The sequence below is a fragment of the Silurus meridionalis genome, chromosome 5 (genome assembly GCF_014805685.1).
Source record: "Silurus meridionalis isolate SWU-2019-XX chromosome 5, ASM1480568v1, whole genome shotgun sequence".
Taxonomy (NCBI): domain Eukaryota; kingdom Metazoa; phylum Chordata; class Actinopteri; order Siluriformes; family Siluridae; genus Silurus; species Silurus meridionalis.
This window is the reverse complement of record NC_060888.1, coordinates 21,155,582-21,172,278: the sequence shown is the minus strand read 5'-3', so window position 1 is coordinate 21,172,278 and position 16,697 is coordinate 21,155,582. Positions and strand designations below refer to the sequence as shown.

The following is a 16,697-nucleotide window of genomic DNA, read 5'->3' as shown; positions in this document are numbered from 1 at the left end:
GACAGAGGCAGATGTAGAGGACGGGGTGGGAATGGAGACGGATGATCCACTTTGGCAACCACTAATGGGAGCAGCCGAAAGAAGATGATGATGATGTATTTCTGTAGTTTTTTAGGTTTTAAAGTGATGTTGATGTTATATTATGTTCTATTATACTTTATGGAAGCAAATTTCCCCTCTATGGATAATAAACACAACTAACTAATTAATTAAATTAAATTATTAGAATGAAGACAATAGATATGCAAAAGCAAACTGAAATGTGATCTGCATCAGATAGTACCTAATTTTAGCTTTATATTTCCCAATTGTTAAAAAGCACAAACAAGTTCACGTTTTATTCAAGCCTTCTTTTTTTTAATCATACTGTTTTCAAAATATTTTATTAAGGTGCATGCTTACAAATGGCTTTAATGATTGATTGAAATGGCTTACAAGATTATAGGCTTAAGCAAAACACTTAATTCCAATTATACAATAAATTGATAGCTTTTAACAATTAGTTAACTTTATATTACATTTTTAACTAAATACTAGTGAATCATATTAGGTGTAACTGCTGCATAAGCTTAACAAAAAACAGGATGGCATTGAAGATCAGATAGCTATAGAACATTCTGGCAAAATCAAAATCAATGTATCAAAAATGTGTATGGACAGACTTCCTGATTGCAACAGTACTGAATAGAAAAACATTGCATCACTTGACGTGCTCTGTTTGATGGCAATCCTATTAAGTGCAACTCCAAATAAGCCTTTCTTTTATCATCAAACTGTAGTTTGGTGGAAACTGGATTGAGCGGCAAGAAATTACGGAATAAAAATCAGCTAATTCAAAAATAATCAGTAGGTGTTGCTCGTGGGGCAGACGCCGGGGAAGCAGGAGCCGGCGATGAGCGAGGGACGACTCCATCCACTCATAATTTGCTTTTCAGAAATTCATCTGTAAGTGAAGAAAAAAAACGTGTTCGGCTGAGATGCTTCGCACAAAGATTTCACAAAGATCGTCACACATAGGTGTCACACTTGCGCTGACAGGTAGCAACACTAACACAAAGCAGGGTTACACTCACACCACCTGTCAATTAAACCACTGACAGAATAGATATAGGAAGAGACGAAGGTATCTTGTACATCTTATGAAAAAAGAAGGAAATGAAGAACAATGCTAGGTGAGTCAAAGTTAGTACAGTATGCAGTGCCATGGTCAGTTTTAAAAACTAATGATTTATACTCAAAGCACAGAGAAAATAAAACCTGTCCCCTCTCTCCCTCCCTCTCAAAATTTTCTCTTCACAAGAACAATAAAAACATTACAAAAATGTTAATATATTCAGTGTTAGTTTGTTAGCACTGCAAACTATTAACATATGCTTATCTGTAAACATTACAACTAAACTACCGACACTGATGAGCTTTTCTCTCAAACACTACATTCTTTTGCATTTTAATGTCCCAGACGAACACACTGAAACAATGCAGGAGCATAGGTTAGTGCACATCATACTGGTTACCTGTACTCACACTGGGCTCTTGGATTGGTCAGCAGGCTGAAGGGGGTGGGGACAGACAATTTTTGAGAAAAGAAAATTAACGATCGACTCAAGTCTTTTCTCTCTTTAGGCATGAATAAGTTGCTTGCTGGCTCTGAAGCACTGAACGCTGTTCTTTTCTACACCATGGACAGTGCGTTGTTTGTTTAGAAAGGCAAAATAACATTACAGATGATTGAAAGTGACAGCCCAGTCCCATGGCGTGTACTATGCTTGATCAAACTAGATTAATGTTGACAACAATTGAAGGGGGAAAAAAATGATGCGGAAAATAAAAAGCCAGGCCGCAGAATTTAATGCAATCTAATGGATGCAGGGCTTACAGTGACTTTTGGCTGGTGTCATTGGAAAAAAAAAACCCTTAAGCAAAGAGGGCAAAGAGGACCACTGTGTGTTTTGTGTGTTTTGTTCGTGTGCCCATGATTGAGGATATAATAGTGAGAATATATATGCGCCAGGGTGGTGATATATTTTTTTTTTCCAAAATAGATAAAATGATAACATTTAAGAAAAAGGAAACTAGGATCGAAACAGACCTTTCGGAAAGTAGGCAGGAAGTTGGCTGTTGTATAGATTCTCATCTGACTTGAGGAAAACACAGAAGATGACCCGGTCCAGCTGATGAGACAGAAAAACAAATCGGCACTCAAGTTAGGACGAGAGCACGAGACGACAAGAACAGGAAAATGCTAAAGATAGATTTTAAAATTGTCACACTCTTAGTATGCAAATGTCATTATCAGTATTATCCCAGTTCAAACAAATATTTACATCTCTAATGAGCACTTCAGTTTTACTGCAGAAATAAAGTGTATTCAAGCGTGGCTAGAATCTCCTCTACAAACTCATTAAAGTCATTAATCTCCTCTACAAACTCATTACAAAATTCATTCTGTTCATCTATAACCTCATCTACAAACTCATGCAACCATATCCTTTTTTTCTGATTCTATATAATTTTATTATATTGTAAATTATATCTTCATCTATTCTATTCATATATACAGTTAACTCTATACAGTCATGTAAAAAGAAAAGCACACCCTTTTTGAATTCTATGGTTTTATGTATTAGGGCATAATAAAAACCATCTTGTAAATACAAACTTAGGTGAACAACAATGCCTGACATTTTTAATATTGCCATTATATATTTTACAAAAAGAAAGAGAAATCATGTGTGAAAAACTAAGCACGATTCAATAGTTTGTAGAATTAAAGTTTGAAGAATTTTGGCTCACTCGCTTTACAATGTTGCTTCAGTTCATTGAGGTTTGTGGGCATTTGTTTATGTACAGTGCACTTAAAGCCTTAGACTTAGAGAAATTACAAAAATAACAAACAAGATTTACATAGACACAGAATTTGTGTCAATCTTGTATTTTTTTGTTTGGTTTTTCCTCTGAGCACTGCACGGTCTGAGCTTGGAGGTAATTTGCTGGGAAGATATGTTTTGAACTGTCCTGAATGTTTTCCACTTGTGAATAATTTTCCTCACTGTAAAATAATGAGCTTAAAATTGTTTGAAAAGGGCCTTATAACCCCCTTTACAGATTGATGTGCAGTAATAATTGCTTCTTTAAGTTCATTGCTGATGACTTTTCCCCTTGACACACATGAATGCTCGAGACCAGCAAACTGCTAAAACGTTTTATAGAGCTTTTAGAGGTGGTGACACTTGCTGATGATCAATTAATCAAGGGTATTTAATTAGCAGCACTTGACTACTACTTTCCTATAGAATTACTATGGAAGCATTAAGAGTATGCTAAATTTTTACACATGGTGTCTTTATTTTGATTTTTGTAAAAAAGAAATAATGACGGTGTAATATGTCATGTGGTATTATTTATCTGGTGTTAATATAATTGTTAGACCTGACAAATACAAGATAATTTTTATTATGTGCTTATATGTAAAACCACAGAATTCGAAGAGGGTGTACTTTCTTTATCATATGTCTATAAAAAAAAAACACGTCACTTCCAGTTATACTCGGCTCGACTCAACACACTCCAGCTACAGCACTCGAAGACACTAAGCAGTGCCGCACAATTAAGCGTCATTTAATCCTGATTACAATTTCTGCCTCTCATTTAATTACAGGGTGTATACAGATACAGTTAAACTTCATTTAAAATGCACATTTCCTCCAAGATTTGGGTCTCTAGAGCTCACAAGTCTGTGATACTGTATTCTTAATGCAGTGTGTGAAAAAATGTCCAATATAAATATATAACTGTTTTAAAACAACAACAAAACTAAAGCAACAATAGGAGATAAAAAAATAGCCGATTAAAATAGAGATAAAATTTTAAAAAGATTTAAGACCAGTCAGTGAATAAAAACCCAGTAATTAACATAACAGAATGTGATACTGCTAAACTTAGTTAAAGTTAACTATCTGGGGAAAATGTTAGAGATTATGTCTATCCTGTAATGTCATAGTGTTTTTCTTTCTTTCACACAAACGACAACCGATAGCATCCTGATACAGAAAACTCTTTTCATGAATAAAATTAATTAATTAAAGTGACCTGTAGGTCTTGGTCATCTTATCTATCAAACCATCAGCACATTCTCTTTACACGAGGACACGCTCAATTAACATAAAACTTTGTCAGTTAAAAGCTTGAAAAAGCTTACACACCACACACAGTTTAAAATTTCCTGACCTTGATTTGGTATCTCATGTGCTGTTTCATAAGCTTTTGCAATAACAATGTAATATTTGTAAAAATTAAACCAAATTTGCAGTAATATATTTTCAGTACAGGTGGTACAGTTTTAAAAATGTTATCCAAGGTTTATTCAGTGCTTCACATTTGATATCTTTTTTAATTTTGGCATACCTGCTCTGAATACGGCCCATAGTGACTATCCTTACACTTGATTATACACTAAATTTATAACGCATAATCCGACGCATAAGAAATTCAAGATTAAAATAATAAAATCCAATAAGCCTTTTGGGTTCTGAAGAAAAGAAAAAAAAGATCTGATTTGTCAGTCTGTGCACGTAACCACCACATTTCTCTTGTTCCTGTTTCCTCTATCTAACAGCCCTCCCTGCTCTTCTCTCCACTTCCACCTGTTTTGTCCTCTTTCCTTCACTTTTTTCCTTTCCTTCAGCAAATATCTCTCGTCTCTGCCTCTCTCTCAGTTCGCTCCTTGCCCATGCTCGCTAATTTGGTGTGTGTTGATGGTAAAGTGTGGCTGGGGGGAGGAGAGGGCTTGTTAATTAGGACTCTCTAATTAGCTCGTTTCTGTCACTGCACTGAACTGTAGAGGCAGAGGAACTGTCAGCAAGTCAGCACGCAGCTCAGGACCGGATGGACAGAGTGACACAGAGAGAGAGAGTGTGTAAAAGAGAGAGAGAGAGAGAGAGAGAGAGAGAGAGGGAAAGAGAAGGCAGAGATAGAAAAGGCAGGCACAGTTTACCTGATGCTTCATTATGTGTTAAATCTACCATGGGCTTTCTTTTTTCACCCACGCATACATGATTGGCTCCTGTGTGTGTGTGTGTGTGTGTGTGTGTGTGTGTGTGTGTGTGTGTGTGTGTGTGTGTGTGTGTGTGTGTGTGTGTGTGCGTGTGCGTGCATGAGCATAATGAAGGTAAGAACCGGGAGAATGAACTTGTCTGACTAGATTAGTGAAAAGTGCCTGAAGAAAATGTATTATACTACTTTTTTTTTTTGAAGTGTGAACCCAACAGAAAGTCGAGTATACTTAAACACGACATCCCTAGAATAGTACATATGCATGTGATAAAAACGAGACAGAGCTTGTGTCCCCCCCTGTGACCGCCATGACAACATGATGCACTATTCAGCATAGCACAATAACAGCAGCAGCTAAAAAAGAACACCAACAGGGAGTTTTGTCCCGCTCATACACACCTGCGCAGAGTTGTCCTCCAGGTATTCTCTTACTGTCTTCAGAGCCACTTCCACTGCCTGCTCAGGTGGGTATCCTTCATCAAACATACATAAAACATAGGATGTATAAGCATTACTAAATCCACAATGATGACATTAAACATATATTACAAATAAGCTGTATGTCAGAGGGCAACACAATACATCTACACACAAGTTGTATTTAGTTTTTTTTACATGTACATCACTGGCTTGACCACAGATCAACACAAAGCTTCAATTTTCACTCCACAAAACAATTTTCACCAACACACAACAGTTACCCAGAGGAAAGGACACTGAAACTGTGGCTTGTGCTGCGTCCTAGGTTATTACAACACGCACAGTGAAAAGATCTACAGTATTAGCCTCCATAAACATGAGCACACAATCTCAAAACAACCTTTTCTAAAAAAAAAAAAAAAAAAAAAAACTTTTAAGCTGTGTGGGATTTGATATTGTCCTAATAATGAAAGAAAATGTAACTGTTTTAAAACAGTAAAGCAGAAATGCCAAAACTAGGGCCCTTGGTGACTTTTGATAGGGGTTGGGGAAATGACACAGGTCTTCATTTCTAACTTAAAATTTTAATATTTTAATATTTTAATATTATTTTTAAGATGCAAAACCTTTGTCAGTACCTCCCTCTGTGAGCAGACCTTCAATCTGATGAAATTGAACAAGTGTAAACCGAAGTTAAACTGATTCACCTACATAATATCCTGACTTTGTGTCTCTCATTGATATAACAAGCATATAGCTGTATTGCTTATAGCTTAAATAGCTGCAATAAGAATTTAACTCTTTTGTTTTGTTTCTATGTTTTTACTGTACTTTATATTTCACTAAACTAGAAAACTTTTAAAGTGGATTAGTTACACAGATTACATAGTAATGTTTTCTATTTATTTACTTCTTAATTCTGAAACCATAAATGAGGGGAACCATAGACATTTTATTTAAATATCATATTTGGCATAATCAACATTTCCTTTCAACCCTCAATCAAGATTTCTGGCCCTTCATAGAAAACAGTTAAAGAGACCTCTGCATTAAGAACTATGTACGTTTTTGTCACCTGCACATTTTCATGAAGATATGGTTTACATGGGTTGAGGGAAAAGATTTTGAGTGGCCTGCTATAGAGCTCTGACCTCAACCCTATTCAATTGTAATGCTGACTGTCTCTGGCCTCCTCACCCTACATTAGAACTTGACTTTTCACAAACCTCCACAAGCACACTGCAAAATCTAGTAGAACATTCTCCCAGAAGAGTGGATATTATTATAACAGCTAATAGGGACTAAGTCTGTACTCAGATGTTGAAAAAACACATAAGAATCTTATGGTCAGATGTCCCCAATCTTTTGTTTTTAATTGTGCATGCATATAGTGATTTCTCCAGCTACAGCACTCAAAGACACAAAGCAGTGCTGCACAATTAAGCATGATTTAATCCTGATTACAATGACTGCCTCTCATTTAATTACAGGTTGTATACAGATACAGTTAACGGTTATTTAAAATGCACGTTTACACCAAGATGAAGGTCTTTTTCTATGCAGCTCACGTGGCCGTGACACTAGTGTATTCTCAATGATGCAAAATGATGTCAAATATCAGAAATATTCTTTGGAAAAAGGAAAAAAAAAAAAAAAGCAACAACAGGAGATTAAAACATGGAATGTTCAAAAAGCACACATGACTCTTATGGTCATGTGTCCACAAATGTTTGTCCTTGCATTGTCTCACACTTGTCTTTTCAAGGCTGCTGTTCTTTTCCACAGGCCTTGTGCATGGCAACCTGACTAATACAGTATATATTATACATATAAAGGGCTTAAGGTTGCAATTCTTTTTAAGTGCAGAACATGGTTACAGTCTGAGCTCCAGCCGAAATGTTTTAAGTGGTGGACATACACAATAATGAAGGCGTTATAAAATTAAAAAAGAAAACATGTGGCTACTAAATCCATACCATAAATTAGATCCGTTCTGCTCATCCATTAAGAATCCATAGCACTAACTTTAACCACTACTCTGGAAGTGGTTAGCGGCTAACGCTAGCTCTATGAATTCTTAACCGTTTTATATCCAGCATCAAAATATTTTCTTAAAATTCAAGACAATTCCACATATTGAGGGAGTAAATTAATGAACGATAGAAGAAATGAAGATGTTTGTTAAAGTATGCTGAAATAAGTAGAACATTTAAGTAAATCATATATTTAGAAAATTAAATATTAAAGATAAAACACACACACAAATAATCTGTTTAACCAACATGGGGTGTAACAAATGTAAACGAGTAAAATGTTTCCATTTATTTAATTGTATTTAATCAAATTAATTTGTACCAATTTAATTGATTACTTAATAATAATATATACATTTATATATTAATTAACCAAGCACATTTTAAAAATATAAACTGTTGATATAATAAAATTAATAATAAAATTCGTTAATAAAAAAACGACAAGCAATTTTACGTTTTTATTTCTTCCCCCTAACTGTACTGTGATTGTAGCGAACCGTTAATGTATATATTCCTACACACCTACAGAACAAGGCACAGTCTCATGCAATTAATGGAGGCTGATGTAATTAAAAAGGCTTTTTCGTGTTAAATAGAAAAGAAAAGTGTGTTCTGAGTGCTGGATCTTTCTTTAATCAGGGCATACAGATTAATCTGCCTGACATACATACTCACTCAATCTCTTTTAATCTCGACATCTACACTCTGTGTTAATCTAAATAATCCCACATGCTACTGCAACTGATATCCACTGACAGAGTTCCAGAAAGAAATGTGCTCTTGTCTTAAAAACAGCTGCAGATCTCTGATCATGATGAACAAACGCAGGACGTCGTTATAAGCACAGTTAATGAAAAACCACAGGCATCACTGAATACATCATTATTATTAAAAAGGATTGCTTCACAAATGCAGTACCAAATAAATTCCCACTGGATATTATCTGGGTTATTTGGAAATCCACATAGAACAAAGATGCTAGTGGAAATTGATGAACTAATTTGTGGAATTAACATTACAATAAAAAAATGAGAATAAAACTTTTTTTTTTCTTTTTAATTTTATGAACTGAGACTTGTTGGATTTGCCACTCACCGTACACTCCAGTGGAGATACAGGGAAAAGCCTAAAAAAGACATCAAATGAGATATGAAAGAGAGTCAGAGAAAAACACACACACAATTTAAAGAAATAAGAAGCATACATACACTCTAAAGGTATGAGGTTTCGAATATGGCAAAATTCTATGGGTAATATGGTTATTCTTAAAAACAACAATATATGTTGATTATATTTTTACAGTTTTATGGTCAATTATGTTTCAGTAAATCCATGCAGGCAACTCAGGTTTTATCTATTCAAATGTGTGCAAAACCAAAATTCATGTTATTATGTTATCTTGTTTTTTCCACTGTGAGGACACTCTCCAGATAAATCATTTTACAGAACAGATTGGTTATCTTATTTTTACTATGTAATAAATAACGCACCAATTTCGAATTTTTGCAGTAAAAGATTCAGCACTTATTCAGATGTTAAATGAATGAATGTACATACGTTTATTTTTCCTTCACACAATAATCATTGTGACATTTTGTGTGTCATAATGACAGATAAGTAGACATATTACCGGGACAAATGACAATGTGATTGTGCCAAACGGGTGAATCTTAGCCTTTTTCCACATTTGCTATCTTCCAAATATTGCGATAAGATGTGTGTGGAAACAATGCTACTTACAATGAAATCTAAAAACGTCATAATTTCTACAAAAAGTGTATGAATCACATATCAATCAATGTAGTTTATTTATTGCACCAGATCAGATGAAATCCCATTATATGAAAAAAACTTACAAGTTTTGCTGACAAGTATTTGTAGCAAAGGAACTGTTTCAGTGGCAGTGACATTCATGCATAAGTAATAATTACTACATTTATAGACATAGAGCTAACGACAGGAGGTGAAGCTGGAAGAAGCAGAGCTATGATGTTGAGGTTTTAGTTGGGAGTAACATGGATGGATTAGAAATGAGTTTATTAGAGGGACAGCGCATGTAGGACGCTTTGGAGACAATTTGAGAGATGGTTTGGACATGTGCAGAGGAGGGACATGGGGTACATCGGTAGGAGAATGTTGAGAATGGAGCCACCAGAAAAGAGGAAAAGAGGCAGACTAAGAACGAGGTTTATGGACGTGGTGAGGGAAGACATGCAGGTAGTTGGTGTGAAAGTGGCAGATGTAGAGGACAGGGGGTATGGAGACGGATGATCTGCTGTGGCGACCCCTAATCTAAGCAGCCGAAAGAAGAAGAAGAAGAAGATAGACATAGAGCTAACAAAACGGTTTATTGAAAAGCTACAGTTGTGCCACAAAGTAAAAGCAACAGATAATGAATAAAACACAATTCAAAATGTTGTTACTGAAACTTCATTATTACATTTATAATAAATGTATTATTTCTGAAGAATACAATAATTAACAACTGCATGGAAAATCACACCACATTGTCATCTAACGTCTACTAAAAAAATATCCAAAGATTTATTTATAAGAGGATGTTTTAAATTTGTTTCTCAGTACAGGAAGCATGTCCACCACACAAGGTCATGTGAATAAACCTTAGCTAGAGAAACTATAGTGCATTAGAACAAGGGAATTAATTTAAACCTGTCATTAGCGTGCCAGTTAACTATTAAAGATCACTAAGTGCTGCGTAGAGCAAACTATAGTTTTCTGCACCAGTGTTTTTAATATATCAAAATATATAGTCAAGTTATATAGTTTATTCTTTTTTATAACTACATTATATAAACTTCAGTACTGATATAAATGTACAACTGTTCGGGTCCTCTACAAGTTAAACAGAGAAGCTCAACATCTGAGCTGCAAACACTAACAATTACAGTGACAACATATAATACAAAGTGCCTTGCGTCTGAGAGCTCAGTTTGATTTATCACAGGTTTTTTAAAGCACCTTCTGATAAAAGCATCACTCAAAGAATCAATATTATCCTGCTAAAACTTTAAAGTCGTAGTGGTGAGAAACACACTGACGGCAAACACATGTTTATGTACAGCATGGATGCCTGCAGGTGTTTGCCATAGTAGTATTTGTTTGTGTTGATCTGTGTCAGCGTGGGCTGAAGTGTGTAATGAACAGAGCTGGGAGAGAAACGTGAAAGTCCAGCCAATAAAAATTTTGCCCTGGTTGACTGAAGTCCATAAAAATTATATATTTCAGGTAGTCTTACTGGTTTGTTATAGGTCATGCAAATAATAATAAATGATGTGTGAAAGTGGGTGAAATAAAAACATGCACATTTTCCCCAATAAAGTGTTTTTGCCCTTTCCACATTTTCAATTAACCTAATTGTAATCTGCAATAGGCATACTACTTCAGCAGCTTCTGGGAAATCTTTTCTGTTTTTATAGTCAACATTGCTAAATCTTGTAGGGAGACATTCAGAATTCAAATACAAGTCACCAACTATCAAGAAAGAGACAACAAGGATGTGTCAATTTCAGGTTAAAGATGCTGTCACATGCTGCTCCCCCCCCGTTCCACTGACTTCCTTTCATACACGTGAATGTTGGAGACTAAAAACATTAGAGAACAACAGAGATTCTAAGTTTGGTGAATTCAGGACTGGTATTGTTTACCATGTGAAGATGCGAGAACAACTATACATCGATATTTCATGATGTAACCTTTTCAAGACAAAGGGATCACTGATTATATTGGTGTCTCACCAATGCGTTTTCTACAATTCAGATTTTAAAGAATATAAAATCAACTTCGAAAGAGATGCTTCCTGGATTTTCACAGTGCTGCATAGTAGTGATGTAAAGTATTTGAGTAAATGTATTTTTTACTGTACTTAAGTCATTTTTTGGCTACTTTCTAGTTTTACTGAGTATCAACGATATACGCAACATTTACTTTCTACTTAACTACATTTATGTTTCAATATATGTACATTTTACTCCACTATATTTTGATTGGCAATGACAACATTTTGCACGGCAGCTTTATCGGCCGTGGTTTATTTATTCTGCAGATGAGGCGATATCACGTTTTACAAGTGATACCGCCTCATCAGAGGAAGAGGATTTCCTCAAGATACTGAAGACATCCCAATTACAACAAGCCCCAACACTGCTTGACGGCTTCTGGCATGTTCTGGTGAAGACATGAGTGCTCTGAAAACCTTCCCACCTCTGTTAAAGATGTCATTAATGCTCAAAACTCCCCCACCTGCATCTGCTGCCTGTGTGCGGCATTTTAGCACTGCTGGCCTTATTTTTAGTACAAAAAGAGCTAGAAAAATCACAAAAACTTCAAGAACCAGCTTTTGTTGAAATTTAAAATTATATTGCCCATGATATAAGACTTATATGCATCAAATCACAGTCAGCTCCGAATATTTGGTTTTACTTTATCTAAAATTATTGACTTTAATTTTATTTGCATGTTGAAGAGGCGGTTGATCTTGGTTAATGCAGTGTTGAGGTGTACAATTTTATTTGTATTTTAGGATTAAACCCTCACAAATCAAGTGTTTCATATTGCCTACGTTTAATATGATTACTGTTAAAATCCGACTTAAGACTTTTACTCAAGTCATATTGGAATTGTTGACTTTTAACTTGTAATTGAGTGAGTTTTGCAGTAAGGTATCTATACTTTTACTCAAGTATGGTTTTCAGGAATACTCTTTACTCCTTTGCTGCATACAGAAACAGATTCTATGATTTAATATTTGCACAATGTCATATCCAGCCCACATTCACAGAAAGTCTCCAAAGACATTTCATATGCTGATAATCTAATATGGTCATAAAATAGTATATCTCACGGCATACATAGTACCAGCTTTGCTTCTTTCAAACCATTCTGTGTATTTCTCTCACAAGCTTTGACTGTGCTTCTGTGTTTCTTCAACAGCAAAAAAAGGAAGCTTTATATTGTCCTTTTTTAATCTTTGAAAGCCCTGTTATTCTTTTTTATGGCACACTTATTGAGTTTTCTGAGATTGATTTGCACACATATTGTAAATGCTGTGATGAGAAGCCCAGTAAGTACAATGAAATACCATTTTATTAATCATAACGTATATCTGAGTGATTCAACTGAAAAATTATACACACAGAATTGTGTATATATAATCGACAGACACTCCCTTGAAAGTGCTGTGTGTGTGTGTGTGTGTGTGTGTGTGTGTGTGTGTGTGTGTGTGTGTGTGTCCTTGAGTGTTTTTCTCTCACCACTGTCCGCAGCTGGTTCTTAGTCGCCGTGTGCAGACAGTTATTATAACAGTCTCGGAGCGCTTGTCTCTCCGTCTCCCCTACAGAGCCGTGAGCTATTGGCCCCACGGTGTGAATAACGTCTGAGAAAAAAAGCGAAGAGCAGAAAGAGAGGCATGAATTATTAAAACAAAGCTTGATTTAACTCTCCTGCAGAAAATTCAATTTTTAATCCCGGCTCAAACAGTAAACCAGCTCCTTCATGTGTGACTTCAAACACTCGCTTTCAACCTTTCATGTGACCCTTCAAGTATCACACTGTCCTTAAGCATACTCTTCATTTTCTCCTTCCTGTCTATAAGCACTCCACTGAAGTGGCAGGACTTCAGTAGTAATCTGGTGTTACTCGTGTTTCTACTGCAACCCTGGAACAAAGACTCTGAGAAGGAAGAAATTAACGATTGAGACGTCAAACTTTTATTTCACACATCGACTGCTGCCTGGCTGTCTATTTTCCCACCCTCACGTGTTTGGTCTGTCTAGACTTTTTTCCCTATTTTGTTGCTATTTCTGCTCCTTTTTTTTTTTCTCACAGAGACACATCCCTGCCTCCTAATCCTTTCTCTTCTAGATTTTTAATTACTTATTATTCACTTTCCCTCTTTAAACTCTCAAATCATAGCTTGCTGACGCTCTTCTCTTTGACCCTTTTCTAACCCTTTTAATCCCCTCACAGTCTAAAACTGCACCTGAGTTTCATACTGCTGATTTTGCTTGTCCCATTTATCCTCAAATTCAAATAAAAAATCTAAATAAATCAGAACAGACATTGCACAATACACGGTATATACTCACCAGCCACTTTTATAAAAAAAGTACAAAATTAAAAAATTTAATTGTGCACTGAGACAATGCATGGAGATACAGGTCATGTGTTTCTGTTAATGCTGACAACACACATTAAATGGGAAACAATTTCATGCCAGGGATTTCAAACGTGGCATAATTGGTGATATCAGACTGCTTTGAATTCTTCTTCTTTTGGCTTCTCCGGTTAGGGGTCTCCACTAAGGATCATCTCTCTTCATACCACTCTGTCCTTTACATCTGCCTCTGTCAAACCAACCACCTGCATGTCTTCCCTCATTACATTAATAAACATCCTCTTTGGCCTTCCTCTTTTCCTTTAGCTCCATCCTCAGCATTCTCCTACCGATATATCCCATGTCACTCCCAATAAAATGCCACTGTCTCTAAGCCATACAACATCGCAGGTCACACCACAGTCTTATGAACTTTCCCTTTCACGGTGGCAGATACCCTTCTATCTCTATTCACTCTTGCCACTGTTCTCCACCCACTTCACTATGCCTGCACTCTTTTCTTCACTTTTCTAACAGCCAGGCTTCTTTGACTATTAAAAAAAAAAACTATTGATCTTCAGTGATTTTCAGGCACAGCAGTCTCTAGAGTTTTATGGTGACCGGAAGAGCATCTCTGAAAGCACTAAACATCAAATTTTGATTCTGAAATGCTTCATCACCTAATAGGACCACATGTGCATCCACTCCTGTCAGTCAAGAACAGGAATCTGAGGCTCTAGCTGGGCACAAGTTCACTCACACAGGTGTAGTTTGAAAAAGCCGTTATTGGCATAATTAATGCCACTGAATTAAAGTATTTCCCAAATTACATTAAGAATTGTAAAACATTAACACCTGATCATAATGACAAAATGAATAACAATATGTCATGACTAAGAATTACATCACAATTTTGAGATCATTTCATCACATTTCCTGGTCCTTGCCTATCTCATCCTCTTTCCCTAACCACAGAGACCACATGGATCTCTGTTCTTATCCCTCTTTTCTTGATCAGCTCGTCAAGGTCATGTCCGGTGCCAAAATTTATGGTCTTGCGCTGTGCTTACTTGCTCGCCTGGTTTAAACAGATGACTGCTGTGCTGCCGTACGTCACGTCACTGCCTAAAAAGACAAGTCATAAAATAGAATAGTGGAGAAATAACGTGCTTAAAGGGTTAAGATCAGCTCTGTGGGAAAAAGGCGCCAAAAGAGTACCGTCTCGGTTCACAGTTGAGCCACTGATTGTTGTTGACAATGAGAACCGTGTTACAATGTTCCTGGTCCACTGACTGTTCCTGCTTTGCCCTTAAGTAAAGCACTTAACCCCCCGCTATTCTAGTAAAGCTGTAACACGTGTACCTACCGCACTTTCTCACCGTGTCCTCTTCTACCCTCAGGACACAAAAAGGAGGAAAAAAGAACACATCCCTAGTGCATTTATAACAGTGCTTATGTGGAAAATAGTCACACGAAATATTATACAATAAGAAAGCACAATTGGCAGTGGAAGAATTGAGAAAATTTTTCAACTGGTGTTTGTCTGTGTGTGTGTGAGAGATAGAGAGAGACAGAGAGAAAGAGCGAGCAAGAAAATGAGAGAGAAAGAAAGGGCGAGAGGATGAGGGTGTGGAAACCCAGGTGCAGTTAAAGGTTAAAGCCTGCTAAAGGACAAAGCCCAGGGGGTAAAGGAGCAGTTTTTCACATGCTGCTTTGCCGTGTGTGAATGTGCGTATGTGTTTGTGCATTTCTGTCTGTTAAGTTGAGTAATAAAAAGCTCTTGAGTTGGGTTTAAAAAATATGGAAAATCCACTATATTCATCATACGCACTAAGGAACATTCATATATTTGACATTCAACAGTCTCTGTTTTCTTTGAAGACATCCTGTCCACTTTGAATGAATGAATTAATGAATGGAAGGAGGGTATGAATGAATGGAAGGAAGGAAGGAAGGAAGGAAGGAAGGAAGGAAGGAAGTAAAAGAAAGAACAAATAAAAGAAGTCATCACATCTGGCGAAAAAAATTTTGTCATTACATTTTACTCAAAAGAAAAATAAAGGGGTCTTCAGGGACTTGAAGAAGTTGAAAAACCTTTAAGAAATAACTCCCCAGTCACTTACTAACCAGCATCATCACCACCACCATCATCAACACCACCACGAAAACTCTATAATCACCTTCTATTTAATTTTCACTCCAACTCAGACCATAACCCTGTGGCTGAAGCCTGATCTACAGTCTACAGTATTACTGCCACACTCTTTTTGATGTCTCTTGTTGCCTTAGAAACACACAAATTAAAGTGCTAATTTCAAAATGCCCTTTTAAAAGTAGAAAACGCATGGGTAATTGGTAACATTAAGAAAACATGCAGATTGCTTGTTAATTGCCCATTTTGTCACTTCAAAATGAGACTATTTTTTCATGCTTTCCCAGTAATTTGTTGTATCCCCCCCATGATTTTTAATGGCTCTAGACTAACATGCTGTTTGTGTATGTATGTGTGTGTTGGTGTGTGCGTGAGTACATGTGGCTGGGTGTGTGTGTGTGCATGTGCGAGAGAGAGAAAATCAAACACCTGTGGTCGTTCCACATGCTGATTCTCTATTAGCATCTGTCTCTTTTCAGCATGCCTGAGGTGTGAGACATTAAGGTGAAAAAGGCAAAACATGAGCTTCATCACTGCTATTGTTCTGCTCCCATGCTCTCCCTCAGCTCCTCCTACACCCAGCTGCACTAGTTCCTTAGACCTGAGAGTTCTTGAAGCATACATTTAAAATTCTAAAAAAAAAACTAAAAACTAAATCAAATCATCAAAAACAAAACCCTTCAAAATCATTTTTTTTCTTCAGTAAATGCAGCTTTCTGGTCGAATGCTGTAGAAAGTCCAGAGCACACAGGCAATTTAGAATAGATACTCAAATGTTTTCGGGAGAAAATGAGACAACACTAGATACACTAAAAAGACAGGAATCCCCTACTACTTTGTTGTCAAATTTCTCAACGATAGCAGAAGAGGTGCTGCAAGTCATCCAATCTTGCAATCCCACCACCAGCCTGCTAGATCCAATCCC

The 16,697-nt window shown here is 36.4% G+C and overlaps 1 protein-coding gene across 4 annotated transcripts in view; it reads right to left on the bottom strand.

Annotated features, from left to right (window-relative positions):
• Nucleotides 1-335: 335 nt before the first annotated feature.
• The window catches only part of macrod1 (mono-ADP ribosylhydrolase 1), an 89,273-nt gene continuing 72,911 nt past the window's right edge, over nucleotides 336-16,697 (bottom strand). For 2 of the 4 annotated variants that reach the window (XM_046848676.1, XM_046848673.1), the window contains 5 exons: nucleotides 12,779-12,900; nucleotides 8,604-8,634; nucleotides 5,452-5,525; nucleotides 2,090-2,171; nucleotides 336-943 (listed from right to left, as the gene is read on the bottom strand). In XM_046848676.1, coding sequence (XP_046704632.1) covers nucleotides 918-943; nucleotides 2,090-2,171; nucleotides 5,452-5,525; nucleotides 8,604-8,634; nucleotides 12,779-12,900 — 335 coding nt within the window. In that variant the 3' untranslated portion in view covers nucleotides 336-917. Of the gene's footprint in view, nucleotides 944-1,514; nucleotides 1,551-2,089; nucleotides 2,172-5,451; nucleotides 5,526-8,603; nucleotides 8,635-12,778; nucleotides 12,901-16,697 lie in introns of all 4 variants that reach the window. The other 2 variants (XM_046848675.1, XM_046848674.1) reach the window with 2 other exon arrangements.